At 39.7% G+C, this 13779-nt stretch overlaps 2 protein-coding genes and 1 pseudogene across 2 annotated transcripts; 2 read left to right on the forward strand and 1 right to left on the reverse strand.

Moving 5' to 3' along the window:
• Nucleotides 1-3037: 3037 nt before the first annotated feature.
• On the forward strand, nucleotides 3038-4685 carry LOC116201590 (pathogenesis-related protein PR-1-like). The gene is made up of 2 exons (XM_031532876.1): nucleotides 3038-3422; nucleotides 4146-4685. The coding sequence occupies exons 1-2, from the start codon at nucleotides 3043-3045 to the stop codon at nucleotides 4471-4473; spliced, it is 708 nt and encodes a 235-aa protein (XP_031388736.1). The 5' UTR covers nucleotides 3038-3042; the 3' UTR covers nucleotides 4474-4685.
• Nucleotides 4686-5782: 1097 nt separating this feature from the next.
• LOC116201591 (pathogenesis-related protein PR-1-like) lies at nucleotides 5783-6640 on the reverse strand. The gene has a single exon (XM_031532877.1). It carries the CDS (start codon nucleotides 6484-6486, stop codon nucleotides 5992-5994), a length of 495 nt encoding a protein of 164 aa, XP_031388737.1. The 5' UTR covers nucleotides 6487-6640; the 3' UTR covers nucleotides 5783-5991.
• Nucleotides 6641-10436: 3796 nt separating this feature from the next.
• Nucleotides 10437-12990, forward strand: LOC116199394 (annotated as a pseudogene).
• Nucleotides 12991-13779: the final 789 nt, after the last annotated feature.

Raw genomic sequence — 13779 nt, forward strand, 5'->3', positions numbered from 1 at the left:
GCATGGTAGCAAATATCTGTAACATATATAAAAGTATGACGTTCAATATTATATTTCTCAAATTTTAAAATTCCGTTTTACCCTTCAATATATGTAGACAGTTATTATAATTTATATTTCATACATTCGTTGTATTTGGACATCCCAAAAACTTTATCAATTCTTTCAATGTATTTAGACATATTTTCTATTAATATTTCAATGATGACAAAACACGACCCTTGTAATAGTGTCTATTAGGAAAAAAAAGTTATGTCTTATAATAATTTAGAAATATGATCAATATATATCTTTTTACTGTGTTGTGATTTGCCAAGATACTTTATACATTATCAACTTCAATTAATCTATTATTACCATCATAAAAGTATGAAGCTGGATAAAATGTTTCTCAATTTTTCTTAATTTTCAGTTTTACCCTTCCAATAAATCTGAACATATTTTAATTTATAGTATACATATTCGATGAATCTAACCACTTTTTTATGCATCTAATATATCTAGACAAAATTTAATTCATTCATATATCTTGCCACATAGAGTCACGCGTCTTTACATCTAGACCGACTAAATATGTTCTTTCATATATCAAGACACGTCCCTTCGTTTTATCTATGCATACTGACTAAAGGATGTATCCATGTCTCTTCACTTTATCTAATATATTATTCTTTGCTATTATATAATTATCTTCTTATGACGCGTTTTCACTCATTTAATTAAAGAACTTGGAATATTTTCTTATTCTTATTCGAGTTAAGTGCGTCAACAATATGACTGTTACTTAGTTTTTCAAATGTAGTATTTTTTTTCACAGAAATATATTAAGAATCATTTTAGTTTTAAATGTAACTTTTGTCAATTATTACATGACATAGCAATCAATTAGTAATATGGCACCAGAAAAATATTAAGAATAAAATATAAATTGCATAAAGATAAAAAAGGGAAAACTCATAAAATCTAGGAAAATAAAATAAAATATAAAGAATTAGAAATTAAATTAAAAATAAAATTTAGTATAATTCTAAATAAATTTCAAAAGAGTTAGGAAATTCAAAAACAAAGTTTGAACGAAAAGGAAATTCAAAATCTAAAAAAAAAAGAAAGAAATTCAAAATGTACACCTATAATAAAAATTGTGAAATAGCTTGAAGTGTTTTTGCATTTTTTTTTTGCTGAATTAAAGGCTAGGTCGGGTTATTAGCCCGCTGTGGTTGCCCCAACTAAGGGAACCTATCTGCCACAGAATATTCTTTTCGCCATAACTCACTGAGACTTTAGCCCAACTTGGTCACCACAGTCCCACCAACAAACTAGTGAATTAAGTCCAAGGCCTACTAGATCAAGTATTATGGGTCGGCCATCGCCATCCCATAATACACCCACATAGTAACGAGCTTTACGTCTTCAGTGAGGTTCGAACTCGTGATGAGTAGAGCGCTTAGAGTTTAATCACTAAACTACCGTGCTGGTGGTGTGTTTTTGCACTTAGAGATTTCAATTGTGCCCTTTCATAAATTCCTAGTATATATGAAATGTGTGTTCCACAATAAAATAATGCCAAGACACCAAGGAAGTTACGACTACTTTCACGGTTTATAATCTTGGGTAGTAGTGTGATTTCCAACAAGACCTCCATCCTAATATTGAGATTTTAGAGGTCTTCGATTAAGATTTCAGTGTTACAAGTGGAGTCTTGCATACCGCAAATACCACCACTGTATATAACCAAAGACTTAGTGGTAGCTGAAGGTCTTGAACAAGCAGTGGCAAGTGTTCTTTTTTCTTTTTATATTTTCTTAATTTTCAAAATGATTTCTCTTTCATAAAATTTTTTTGCATGTAATAGATTAGACAGCGGTTTAAACGACAAGACCAAACATTGGCTAACCATAGCGCCTCGAGGACAACATTGAATTAAAAGATGAACTAGGACGAGACTGAAAAATGAACTAAAGATTGGGGGATAAAAAAATTCAATTACATTGACAAGACGAATGCAGCGGAGTATCAATTTTCCTATTAATAATGGGTGGATTGTCCGTTTTAATTAATTAAGAATGAAGTGGATTGTCTTTATGGAGTGTATTTTACCATTTTCTTATTAAAACATAACTTGATCTAGGATAAAATATTTAATTCAATCCATGTGTGATCATTTCTTTTTTGGGTGAAAATGTGTAGACGAATTTAAGTTAGCAACATTGCATCTGATAAGCAGATCAAAACCTAGGAAAAATGTTATACGGAAGTTTCTAATGGAAGATATGTAAAACTCACTTACGCCGATTAGAAATCTCATCATAGAATATACGTGTACATGTTATTCCATTGGAATGTCTACTACGAGAAACATCAAAGGCGTGTTGATGATACAAACTATACAATTGCCTGTAGCCGATGGACTGACTTATGCGCTCGAAGTAAAGGGAGAAGCAAGTCTTTCGAATAAAGGGTATCACATAAAGTGTTCTAGAAAGCACTTTGTGAACATGTGAAAGTTTGAACATTTCATGTATGATAAGATTTTATATATATTATGCTTTGATTCAATAAATAAATATTTTTGCCTCTCGAATAAAACAACATTCGGCTCACGGGCGCACAACATAGCCGAACCCACCATTCTTGCATACGAGGTCACGGGCTGTTATTTTGATATTCTGCTTAATATGGACACATTCAGTTCCCCCAATTTCTATGGACCAAATCAGCCCACCTGTCCACCAATTAAACTCACTCCACATGCATAAAGTTAGTTATAGCTATGTCCTTCCAAGATTTTGCAACAATAATGCATGGATATATGACGGGTTATAAGACAACGCTATTTTTCTGAAGATGCTATGATAAATAGGTTAACATTCCTGGCTCGTCTTGAATCGTGATATTATTATTATTGCGAATAGGAAACATCGAGAACAGACCCCGGTTATGGCTAGCATATCGAACAGCTCTTTCCCTAGTAATCAATATCATTGATGGGGAAGTTTTTGTTGGCTATTGCAGCAATGTCCTTTATATAAACGCTTGACATGAATGAATTACTTATACAACAAAAGCTGTCCGCGGTCTCCCTCTCCCCAACGCCCATTCCAGACAATGAGGAATTACCACTCCCTGCCTCTGCCACTCCTCTTCGTCCTTATACTTCCCATAGCTTCCTTATTAGTTGTCTCAACCGATGCTTCCACTGCCCATTATTATTCCAAGCCGCTTTCGTCTTCGTCGTCTCCATCCCTGGACCAGCTCCGGCCACTCAAGAATGCAGACAACGAGACCATCTACAGAGCGTCGAAGCAGCTCTGCTGGAACTGCATAGGGGAGTCATTACAGTTCCTCTTCTACCAGAACCTGGTCCGAGCCTCCAAGTGGGAGCTCCCTCTCATGTGGGACTCCGACCTCGAGCGCTACGCTAGGTATGTGTATGATTACGACACCCCTCGACCCCCTGCACAAAGTCAAGTTCGGGCTCTCGATCGGTCTTACAGAATAATACATACCTCAGTGATATTCTTGTTCTTCTATTTATGACTACATACACATATATAAACCTGATATCGATACTTGGATTGTTTTAATAATGATTATTTTAAGAATTTTGAGTGTATGATCATATAATCTAAAACTAAAACCCATAAATCACTGAAATGAATCTCTCACTGCATGACTCGAGGATCATAATGGTATTTATGAACTTTGATGATTTGATAGGAAAAAAAAAGGGGTTAGTCTTTTTAAGCAATAATCCTCATTATGTGCCTCCAGAAGGAAAAAAAAAAAAAGAGAGACTCGCCTAAAAAAGAAAAGGAAGAATTGTGAAAATCAATAACTTGTTTGCTTAGTATCCGGAAATTGAAGTGTTTGTAACTTGAGAAAATAAGATGTAACGCAATGGTGCATGCTCTCGCCTGTCAATCAAGAGGTCATTGGATCAATTCTCTCTGTGTGGGACTTCCTGCGCGTTGGCTCATGGGCATTCCTTTATAACCGGAAAAAAAAATAGTGTTTGTAACCTCTCTCATTTTTTCTGCCGGAAAGAAATGTTGTTAACCTCTCATTTCCAATTATTTTGGTACTTTATTTCTCAATTTGTATGCTTAGTGCATGGAAAAATAAGATAAAATTACTTTTGAGATAAGGTGGTGGGCCGGGCAGAGGAAATTGGACTGCAAGCCCGAGCACTCGTTCCCGGAGAACGACTTCAAGCTCGGTGAGAACATATACTGGGGCAGTGGTTCCTCGTGGGGTCCGCGTGACGCGGTGAGCGCTTGGGCCGACGAGGAGAAATACTACACCTACGAGACCAACTCGTGCGAGTCGGGGAAGGTGTGCGGGCACTACACGCAGATCGTGTGGAAGACCACGAGGCGGATCGGGTGCGCCCGGGTCGTGTGCGATGACGGGGATGTGTTCATGACCTGCAACTACGATCCTGTTGGGAATTATATTGGCGAGCGGCCCTATTAAATTTCTACAATTATTTAAGGATTTTTCAGTATTAATTATCTGAAAATCTCTTGTGGTTACATATTTCAATCCAATATATAATTAGGAGGGTGCACTATATATAAACGGACGTAGCTAATGGAACTGAACTGAAGTTCACGCACACACATATATATGTTAAGAGTCGCTAGTAATGATATGTATTATGATATATACTTTTTCTCCACTGGATATATATACACACCCATATATATATATATATATATATATAATATGGTATGCTAATAATATGTGAATGCTCTACTGAAAAAAATAATATGCGAATACTATTCTCGGGTTGGGATTATTTATGTTCATTGTCAACGTATTAAGCAGTACAAATCCAATGTCACATCAAAGCACTAGCACATCGAGCCATGACTCGTATATCGCGCAAAATATGCGTAATATTAGATACTGGTCGATCTCGATGGAGTTCCTATTGCGCTAAAGTTGTAATGATCGTTCCCTCCGTGTACGGTTTCCTGGTTAGTATTTCTGTAGGCGCTCAGCAAAGAAGGAAAGCGACAAGACATACAAATTGATTCCGAAAGATTTTTGTTATACAAATTATTTGGGGAGGAGGCCAGATTGGGGCCCATCTCCTGTTCCGACAACCTCGTTTGAGGGGAAGGTCGCCAAGAAGCCCCCCGATCTATCCCCTCCCTCTTCCTTTCTCTCTTCACTTGGAAAAACCAGGAGAGAGAGAGTCACCGGAACGGAGGGCCCCTATCTGCCCCCTCTGTGTTTAAAAAAAGAAATCTTTTTTTTTAAATAATTTGACTAGAAATTAATTGCTTTACGAAAATTGACTTCATTTTGGGGATTTCGTATCTGACGTGGAATTTAAGGGGCTAAATCAGAGTATAACGGACCACACCAACACTTTCCATCATGGTTGATATGAAAGGTGAAACGGGGGAACGAACTTGTCCTCATGTTTCAAATGGCGAGACTAATTTGTATAACATAAATCTTTGAAGGACGAATTTATATAGCGAGGTATCTTTCGGAGACCGATTTATATGTTTTGTCAGAAAGAAACTATCACATGTTGCGGAGGTGATAAATACAAGAAAAGGAGAAGTTCGGAAGACCAAAAGATAATATAGGAAAATTTGTCTCGATTGGAGCGTGCTCGCGTACACTAAAAGACCAGCATCTATCTACACACAATTTTTTTTCGGTATGAACTATGTTATTCGGAACCCCAATTAAATCCCGATTAATACAGTTGAACTGGGTCAATCCGTTAAAGGATAAAACTCTTACCGCGTGGATGCAGACACAATTTTTATTTGGATATCTGTTCTCATTTATTAGACTCATGGCTTATAATTGGAAATAAAAAACAGATGACCAACAAAACAAACAATCAATTGGCAAGCTGTTGGCAACCTCGAATGCTTGCATTAGCTTGCAAGAAAAAAGATAACGTTGAAAAATTATTACTTACAAAATTTTGCGTGGGAGATGATATGTTTATATTAATTGAACTCATCAGTATGGCCTCTGTCCAATGTAATTCCCCGGAGGATCATAGTTGCATATCATGAAAGTGCCTCTACCACCGTAGCAGGTCACCACGGCGCACCCGAGCCTCCGAGTCCCCTTCCAAACGATCTGCGTGTAGTGGCCACACATCTGCCCTCTGGAACAGGTGTTCCTCCAGTAGTTGTACCACCGCCGCTCCGATACCCACGTCGTCACTGCCTGTGCCGGGTTCCACCCATTCCCGCTACCCCAGAATATGTTCTCCCCGTAAGGCCCGTTGGAGTGTTTCAGAGTGCAGTCCCACCGCCGCTGGTTTGCCCACCGCTGGGCGTACTTTGCCAGCTTCGAGTCCCACACCAGTGGAGGCTCCCTGAGGGCGGCCCGGGCCACATTGTGGGGCTGCAGGAACTGCCCCGCGGTGCTCGATCTGGGACGGGCTGGGGCCGCGAGCGCCGTGGAAACGGCCAGCACCAACAAGAGGAGGAGGAAAAGAGTGTTCATCACGGTGCAATATCCTCGCTCCAAGCTGTCTTGGCAATGGGTAGGGGGAGAGGATAATCTAAGTATTAAGAGGTTCCATATTGTCTACGAGGAACGGAGCAAAATTAATTTTTTTGTGGTGGTTAAGAATAAACAAAGTTCAAGAGTTGTTGGATTTATAAGGTATAAAGTGTCAAACCATGTGGTGGCACCCATGTTCGATAATGATTGCAACATCTCTATATATAGAATATATATATGCTATCATATTAACATTTATTTCTCAAATTAATTAACTAATATCTAACCAATATGAGTTGACTCAAACTGTTTGGCACTTGTTCTACCTAAGTAAGGAGAGTTCGAATCATTGTGAATACAGAAAATTCATATTGAGAAAGTTTTACTCATTAATGGGCCGACCCGACCCAACTGGATTAGTTGGGAGTATAGTTAAGTTTTTGAATATCAAGTTTATATCGAAAAAATAAAACTAATAACTAATTTCAATACAAATATATTCTCTTTAGGCATAAATTATATATATCCTCGATTTCTATATTTAAGGATGATTTATTTCAAATGTTAAGAAGGCTGTCCCGCATCTAGAAGAAGAAAAGAACATACAATTTCTATGTGTTTAGTCATTAATTATACATGTAGTTGTTAGTTATCAGCTTATGATTGCAAGTGTGCGATCTTCGTTTTTTATATGCTTGATTAATTTGATAAACAAATAAATACTGTTAGATTTTCAATCATAAGAATAATTAGCGGCCTGAAAAGCATTATTTCTTGCTATTGGTATCTGGGATAAAGCTTCACCGATATTTGCGGCGCCATCACATAAATTTGCTTGCTAAATTAATGGGGGGCCCACCGCAATTATTCAAGGCCAAGCTACTTATGTTATGTAGGCCCCTGATTTTGAATACTGAGCCATCACCTAATCCAAGCAGCACAACAACGTTGACAATATCGGTCCGGTTGCCCTCGATAAAATTATACATCACACTATATATATCTTGTAAAACGTCGCAATGGCGATGCAACATTAGTTAGGAATGGGATTGGCTTTTATGTTTCCTCGTTTTTCACATGGTATATGAAATGTGTATAGTATTATTTGCACTAGATCCTGCATCTGGTACATCTCGAAAGTTATAACGCGAACTGTTGTGGACAAACAATGGTAATCGAGGGGAGGAGGGAGTAATATCGGGGGGTGGACTGTTTAGGGAGGAAGATATAATACGCAAGAGCACGGAAAGAGATAATCGTATGGCAGATGATGGAGGTTGGTTCTTCCCCGCACCACGATGATGCAGGTTCTTCTCTGCACTATATATATGTGTGTGTGCATGTATATATGTATAATATAGCTCGGGACATTTTTTATATCAGAAGATCAGTACTTCTAATTCCTTTGTACCGAGCAAAAATAAAAAACAGAGAGTTCTTCTAATTCCCTGTTTTGCTTTCGAGAAAGAAGTAATAATCAAACAACGTGGGTTGGTTCAAGCGGTTCGGCGCTTGTTCGGCTTAAATAAAGTTTTGAGTTCGAGTCCTTATGAATACTGAAAATCCAAATTCAACAACACAATAATTATTTTCTTATGTTTTTCTCCAATATATATATATATTAAAACAAATCATAATCCGAATTTTCACGTTGTCACATTATCAAAAATAAGAAACGGAACTCTCAGTCGAATTCACACACCGCCACATCATCAAAAAATTAAAAAAAAAATAAAGATCTCTTACTTTGCCACTTTATCACTTATTAAGAATTTTTTTTATCATTAACGCATCGAAATATATATGTATTATTTACATATAACCCAATATAATATATACTATATATATTAGCTGGTATTTGGGAAATTTAGATATTGTACTTATTGAATTGTTATTCATATATATTGTAGCAAAGTATAGAGTTGGAAAGCAATATTGACGAGGTTTGTAATATCTATAAAATTGCACTTTGAGTTATGGGCAAATATATTCTTATAATATTAACAACAATTAAATTCTCGTTTATATAATATTGTTTGTTTATATTGCCTTCTACATTATACCTACCGCATGAGTTGAGCAAAGAGAGGCAGGTAAATGGAGATTTTTCTTTTTGCGAGATTTTAATGATATTGGAGATATATATATATAGACGCCGTTTACACGGAATCTTTATCATTATATTAGCGTTCGTAAAGATGTGTTGGTATTTTTACAAATTTACAATCAATTTTTTAATAATATATTTTCCAAGTAATTTTGTCTTCATTCCGTGGAATAAAGTAGATTATGATTATACTCCGTTACTAGGGGTGTAAGCCAGCTGATACAATTCGAAGATTGTTCGAGTTCGGCTTGCTGAAAGCTCATGTTCGGCTTAGTCTTATCGAATTTGAGCCAAGTGTAACAGTAACTGGAGCCGTGCTCGAGCCCTGATGTGCTTGGCTCGATTGGTTCGTGAGCCTTATCGAGCTTAGGGACTTTTTATACATAAATCTCAATCGGCTTATAGCACAAGTCCATATGATAGAGCCCACATATTATTAACCCAAGCCTCGGATTCTCAAGCGATGTTGTTGCAGAGCTATGGGGTGCTTTTATGGGCTTATAGCATGTCTGGTCACTGGGCTTTTGTAAAGTTATTTTAGAGCTCGACTCCTTTGTTACCTGTAGTTTGATCGCAGTCTTCTCCCCTGGCTCATATCAGGTGGCGTCGCTTGTCGGGGCCATCAAGGAACTTCTAGGCAGAGACTGGTTGGTTGAGATTTGTCACATCTACCGCGAAGGGAATGTATGTGTAGATTGGTCGGCAAATTAGTCTCTTCTTCTCTCGCTTGATACGCACTTCTTCAGTCCACTGCCGGTGGGCATTGAAACACATCTCCTTGACAGTGTTGCTAGGGCCTTCATACCTCGTTTTTGTTCTTCCACTTAGTTCTTGACTCTGTATTTTAAGGCTGCTGCCTTCCTTCAACTACCAAGAAGAATATATTATTAACCCAAGCCTGCCTAATAAGGCTCGACCCACATTATTATTACATATAATTTACATTTGAAAAAATAAAAAATAATAATTATAATAAAGTTCTTCTCTTATCTTCTCTTGTGCGTGCCCTAGAAGTCGATCCCTTCCATCCCAGATTCCCAGGCTTCCACACCACACTGTTCTTCCCATACGAGTCGATGTTGCCGTCGAGCTCTGGCCGCACAATACGCATTCAAGCTCGCCAACCTGACCCGTTTCGTAACTTGCTAGCCGCCAACCACCCTTATCCGGTCTAGTCGGAGTTGTGGCCCGTGCCCCAGATCATCATCCACTAAACCGAGCCTGACGAGCTAGAGCTCGAGCCTGCCTCTCTAAGCTAGATCGAACTCGAGCTGAGCTCTAGCGCCTCTCCAAGTTCAATCGAACTATAGCCGAGCTCAAGCCCTAGCTTTTACACTCGAGCCCGAGCTTTGAGCCTCTTTGTTCGAGCTCGACTCGGTTTGGTTACACCCCTATCCGTTGCCAAACGCTACCTTAATCCTCCAATCTGAATTAATTAGTTTTACAATAATAGTAATAATTATAATTAATGCTATTGTTGTAATAGATAAGTACATACCTCTACTGACCGCTGTTTAATTATATGTTTATGGTGCATACGTGCAATCATCTGATTCATAGGATGTGTTTCTGGATCACTTCCTATTGCGCAATCATATTTCTGTTGTAGTTGTACTTGACCTCTATGCGTTTGGTTCTGTCATGGTACATGGCTCGATCCTACCGAATAAGAAACCGGGTTTAGAATCGAGTTGGACGGCGGCAAATTGAGATGACCAGCATTCTGGGCCCTCTTTTCCATGTCAGTGCTCTATCTGATCATACCGTATTCAAAAGTCAGCCTGTATAGTTAAATTGTGCGGAGTGAAAATGGATTGAAATTTCTTTCAAGAGATCTGCAGGAGTTTTTTTTCTCAGCGCGGGATTATACATCAAACGCCGTGCACAGACACTCCACGGCAAAACGACCGTGTGGAACGAAAACACCAACGCATTCTTAATGTTGCTGAAGCGCTATTATTTCAAGCCTCTCTCCTTGTTCGATTTTGTGGAGAATGCGCCTTTACTGGACAATAAAAGCCCATATGAGTACTATTTAATAAACCGCCCAATTGCTTCAATCGAACGGGTGTTTGGTTCGTTATGGCTATGCTCATAATCGCCCACGCGTCAAGGACAAATTCCAGGAAAGATCCCGAAACTGCAGTTGATAGGTTATCCATATGGAAAGAAAGGTTGGTGACTTTGTGTATTTCCTTAGGTGGACAACGTTGCCATCTTCTCCTTCCCGTTTGCCATCTTTTCCTTCTTCGCCACCGAAAAATCCAATGCCGTTTCTCTTCCCAAACTCGTCCCACGATGCAAATACTAGCCCTTCACTCAACGTCTGGCCTTTCAACGTACATGACGGGCTGCCTGAGGGCTACACCCTGGCTATTGACCCGAAAGAGGTTGGAGTCCAGCTGGAACCCGTGGATCTGTTCTCGAAGGCGGCGCTGAAGTGAGCCTCAGGAGAGCAGTCGAGGCAGCGGTAGGCAGTCCGATCAGCTGCATGACATCAGATGCTTTCCTGTGGCTCGTGGGAGATTTAGCCGAAGAGAGGGGTCTCCCGTGGGTGGCGATCCGGACTGGTGGTTGTCGCTCTGCTCTGGCGTTCGCGGAGACCGATCTGATCCTTTCCACCTTCGGGACTGGCACAGGTAATAATTAAAGTATTCACCCAGCAGAAAAAGGTAATAATGAAGTACTAATTATATATGCTTTTGGATTATATGCACCAAATTGATGGGTCGAGACAAATTGATATGCCAAAATGATAGTTTTATATATATATATATATGCTTTTGGAATATATGCATTCGTTGAGATCTTCAAATACGTGCGGCATATGAACTCGTACGTACTCTACAAATATGCATATTATATTGCTCCTTCAACTACCGGAAAAAAAGTATATATATATATATATATATGCATATTATATTGTAGATACGTATGGTTTGGATGCTTAGATCTTACATGTGCATCCATGCAGATACCCATGCAAGACGATGATGTATATGTATGTTTCTGTCTATATCTATATGTTACTTCTGCACGTAATATCTGATCTGTTGGTCGGACTGTTGAAATTAAAATGATATAGAGTTACGTTGTTGCTAGGTATATATTGAATTATTATCCTCGTGCTGTGCAGACTGTGAAGACAAAGTGCTCGACTTCATTCCTGGATTATCGAACTCTAAATGCAGGGACTTGCATAATGTTAATACTGTTTGGGAACCGTAATTCGCCATTCCCACGGATGCTTCACAGTATGGGCAACACTCTCCATCGAGCGACCGCTGTAGCCGTCAACTGCTTTGAAGAAGCCGAACCAGTAGTTACCAAATATCTCGGTTCGAAGATCCCGAAGTATCTCAGCATTGGCCCCTTGGGCCTGGCCTCACCTCCACCTTTCTCCGACCCAAATGGCTGCATTCCGTGGCTCGACCATCGAGAGCCAAGCCCAAGCCAGATGAGCTGAAGGCCCTGCTGGAAGTGTTGATAGAAACAAGGCACACGTTCCTCCTTTCCTTCCGCGGAGACATGATGGAGCAGAATTTTCCGGGAGACATCGTCGAGAAAGTGCTGGAAAGAGGGAAGATTGTGCCCTGGGCGCCACAGCTGGCAGTCCTAAGACACTGATCGGTCGGGGCGTTCGTGATGCACTGCAGCTGGACCTCCCCGGTGGAGATCATCCTCCGGGGGGGGGGGGGAGCCAAACGGCAGCTCCACCTGCAATTTGAATGCCTTGCTTGAGACCGTGAACAAATAATTATTTTGTCTTTTTTTTTTCCACATCAATGATTTGCATTAATCTTCTTAGAATATGCCAGTATTAAAAGACACTTCTATAATAATCATCACTCGATTAAGGTAGACGTAAAGCATTAATCGATCTCGTCCGTTCAATTCCCATTTTCACTCATATTTTCCAATGAAAAATATCTCGTCTCCGTCTATAAATAGAACCCTCCCCTGGCACCGATCTTGCTCCCATTTCTCTCTCTCTCACCATCACTCTCAGAGGCGCAGCAATGGCGAAGAACCCTAATGATGTCCACTAATGCGGCTACATTGAGGTGGTTCCGGCCTCCAAGGCGCCTCCGCAGCCTCCTACGGCTCGAGCAAGGTGGGGCCTGAACCAGTTCGAGAATTCAACCAAGTCCTACTACAAGGACCAGTCCAACGGTTCCTCCTACCGCTTCGACCAGACTCACAAGGGCAGGGAGTTCATCACCCGGAGGTCCGGCCCCCTACGGCTACAGGGAGGAGATCTTGTACAAGTCAACTGTCAAGGTGAACGATTAGTGGACCGGCTGCTCCGACGAGTACCAGGCTCAGGTCAAGTACAAGCATATCACTACCTATCCTACCACCAGCAACAAGAAGGGATCGAAGAACAAAGGTATTAGCTATTACTAAGGGCTTGGTTATGGAGAAGGCGTTCCAGTGGATCTGGTCGGTACTCCATAGTAGTCTAAGATGGCATCTGTGTCTTAGGGTTTCGAGTTGGCTTTCTGATCATCGATTTGTGAAATGTCGATGTTCCTATTCTATCTAGCTTTAGTTTCTATGGATCGATGCTTCGTTTCTCTGAAGAGGTAGTTCAATGGTTTGTGTTCTGATGTTTGCGTACGAGTGAAGATCGTAATAACATTTCGTTTCGGTTGGAAAAAGATTTGGAGTGATTCTATGGTCTGATATCATGAATTAAGGAAGACTTTGATTAGATCTTTTACAGCACAACTTTCTGGAAGCATTTCTCCTTCGAATTTGATCTCTTGCAAGTTATCTCGATCATAGCTGCCTTAATTTGGAGGTTGTTTTGGGATGTAACAATTTGTGAACATCCACAGAATCCCGATTGCAGCGCATATGATCGATATTGGTCACTTTCCATCTAATCAAGCAATTAGCCAATCTATTTTTCTTATTAATCGTCAAGCATATATCATCATCCTGAGTTTTTTTTTTTTCCGTTTAGAACTACATATTTAATTTCGAAAAAATGGTACACGAGGGCGATGATGATTTGATTGCTCAACGCATTACTAATCACATCATACATTGAAGTTGATCATACTCAGAATCGACCTTTTACTATTAGTCATACGAATCTCAGCATTGGTTATGCAATGCAGCAAGCTCTTACTAAGAAGGCCGAACCTCGGATGATTGTGCCGGCCTGGTTCACATGAACC

Source organism: Punica granatum, chromosome 3, assembly GCF_007655135.1.
Source record: "Punica granatum isolate Tunisia-2019 chromosome 3, ASM765513v2, whole genome shotgun sequence".
Lineage (NCBI taxonomy): Eukaryota > Viridiplantae > Streptophyta > Magnoliopsida > Myrtales > Lythraceae > Punica > Punica granatum.

What these genes read in the sequence shown, in the direction of transcription:
- LOC116201590 (XM_031532876.1), top strand. Translation starts at nt 3,043, where the DNA reads ATGAATTACTTATACAACAAAAGCTGTCCGCGGTCTCCCTCTCCCCAA. An exon ending in GACCTCGAGCGCTACGCTAG is followed by an intron (nt 3,423 to 4,145) that starts GTATGTGTATGA and finishes TTTTGAGATAAG; the next exon opens with GTGGTGGGCCGGGCAGAGGA.
- LOC116201591 (XM_031532877.1), bottom strand. Translation starts at nt 6,486, where the DNA reads ATGAACACTCTTTTCCTCCTCCTCTTGTTGGTGCTGGCCGTTTCCACG.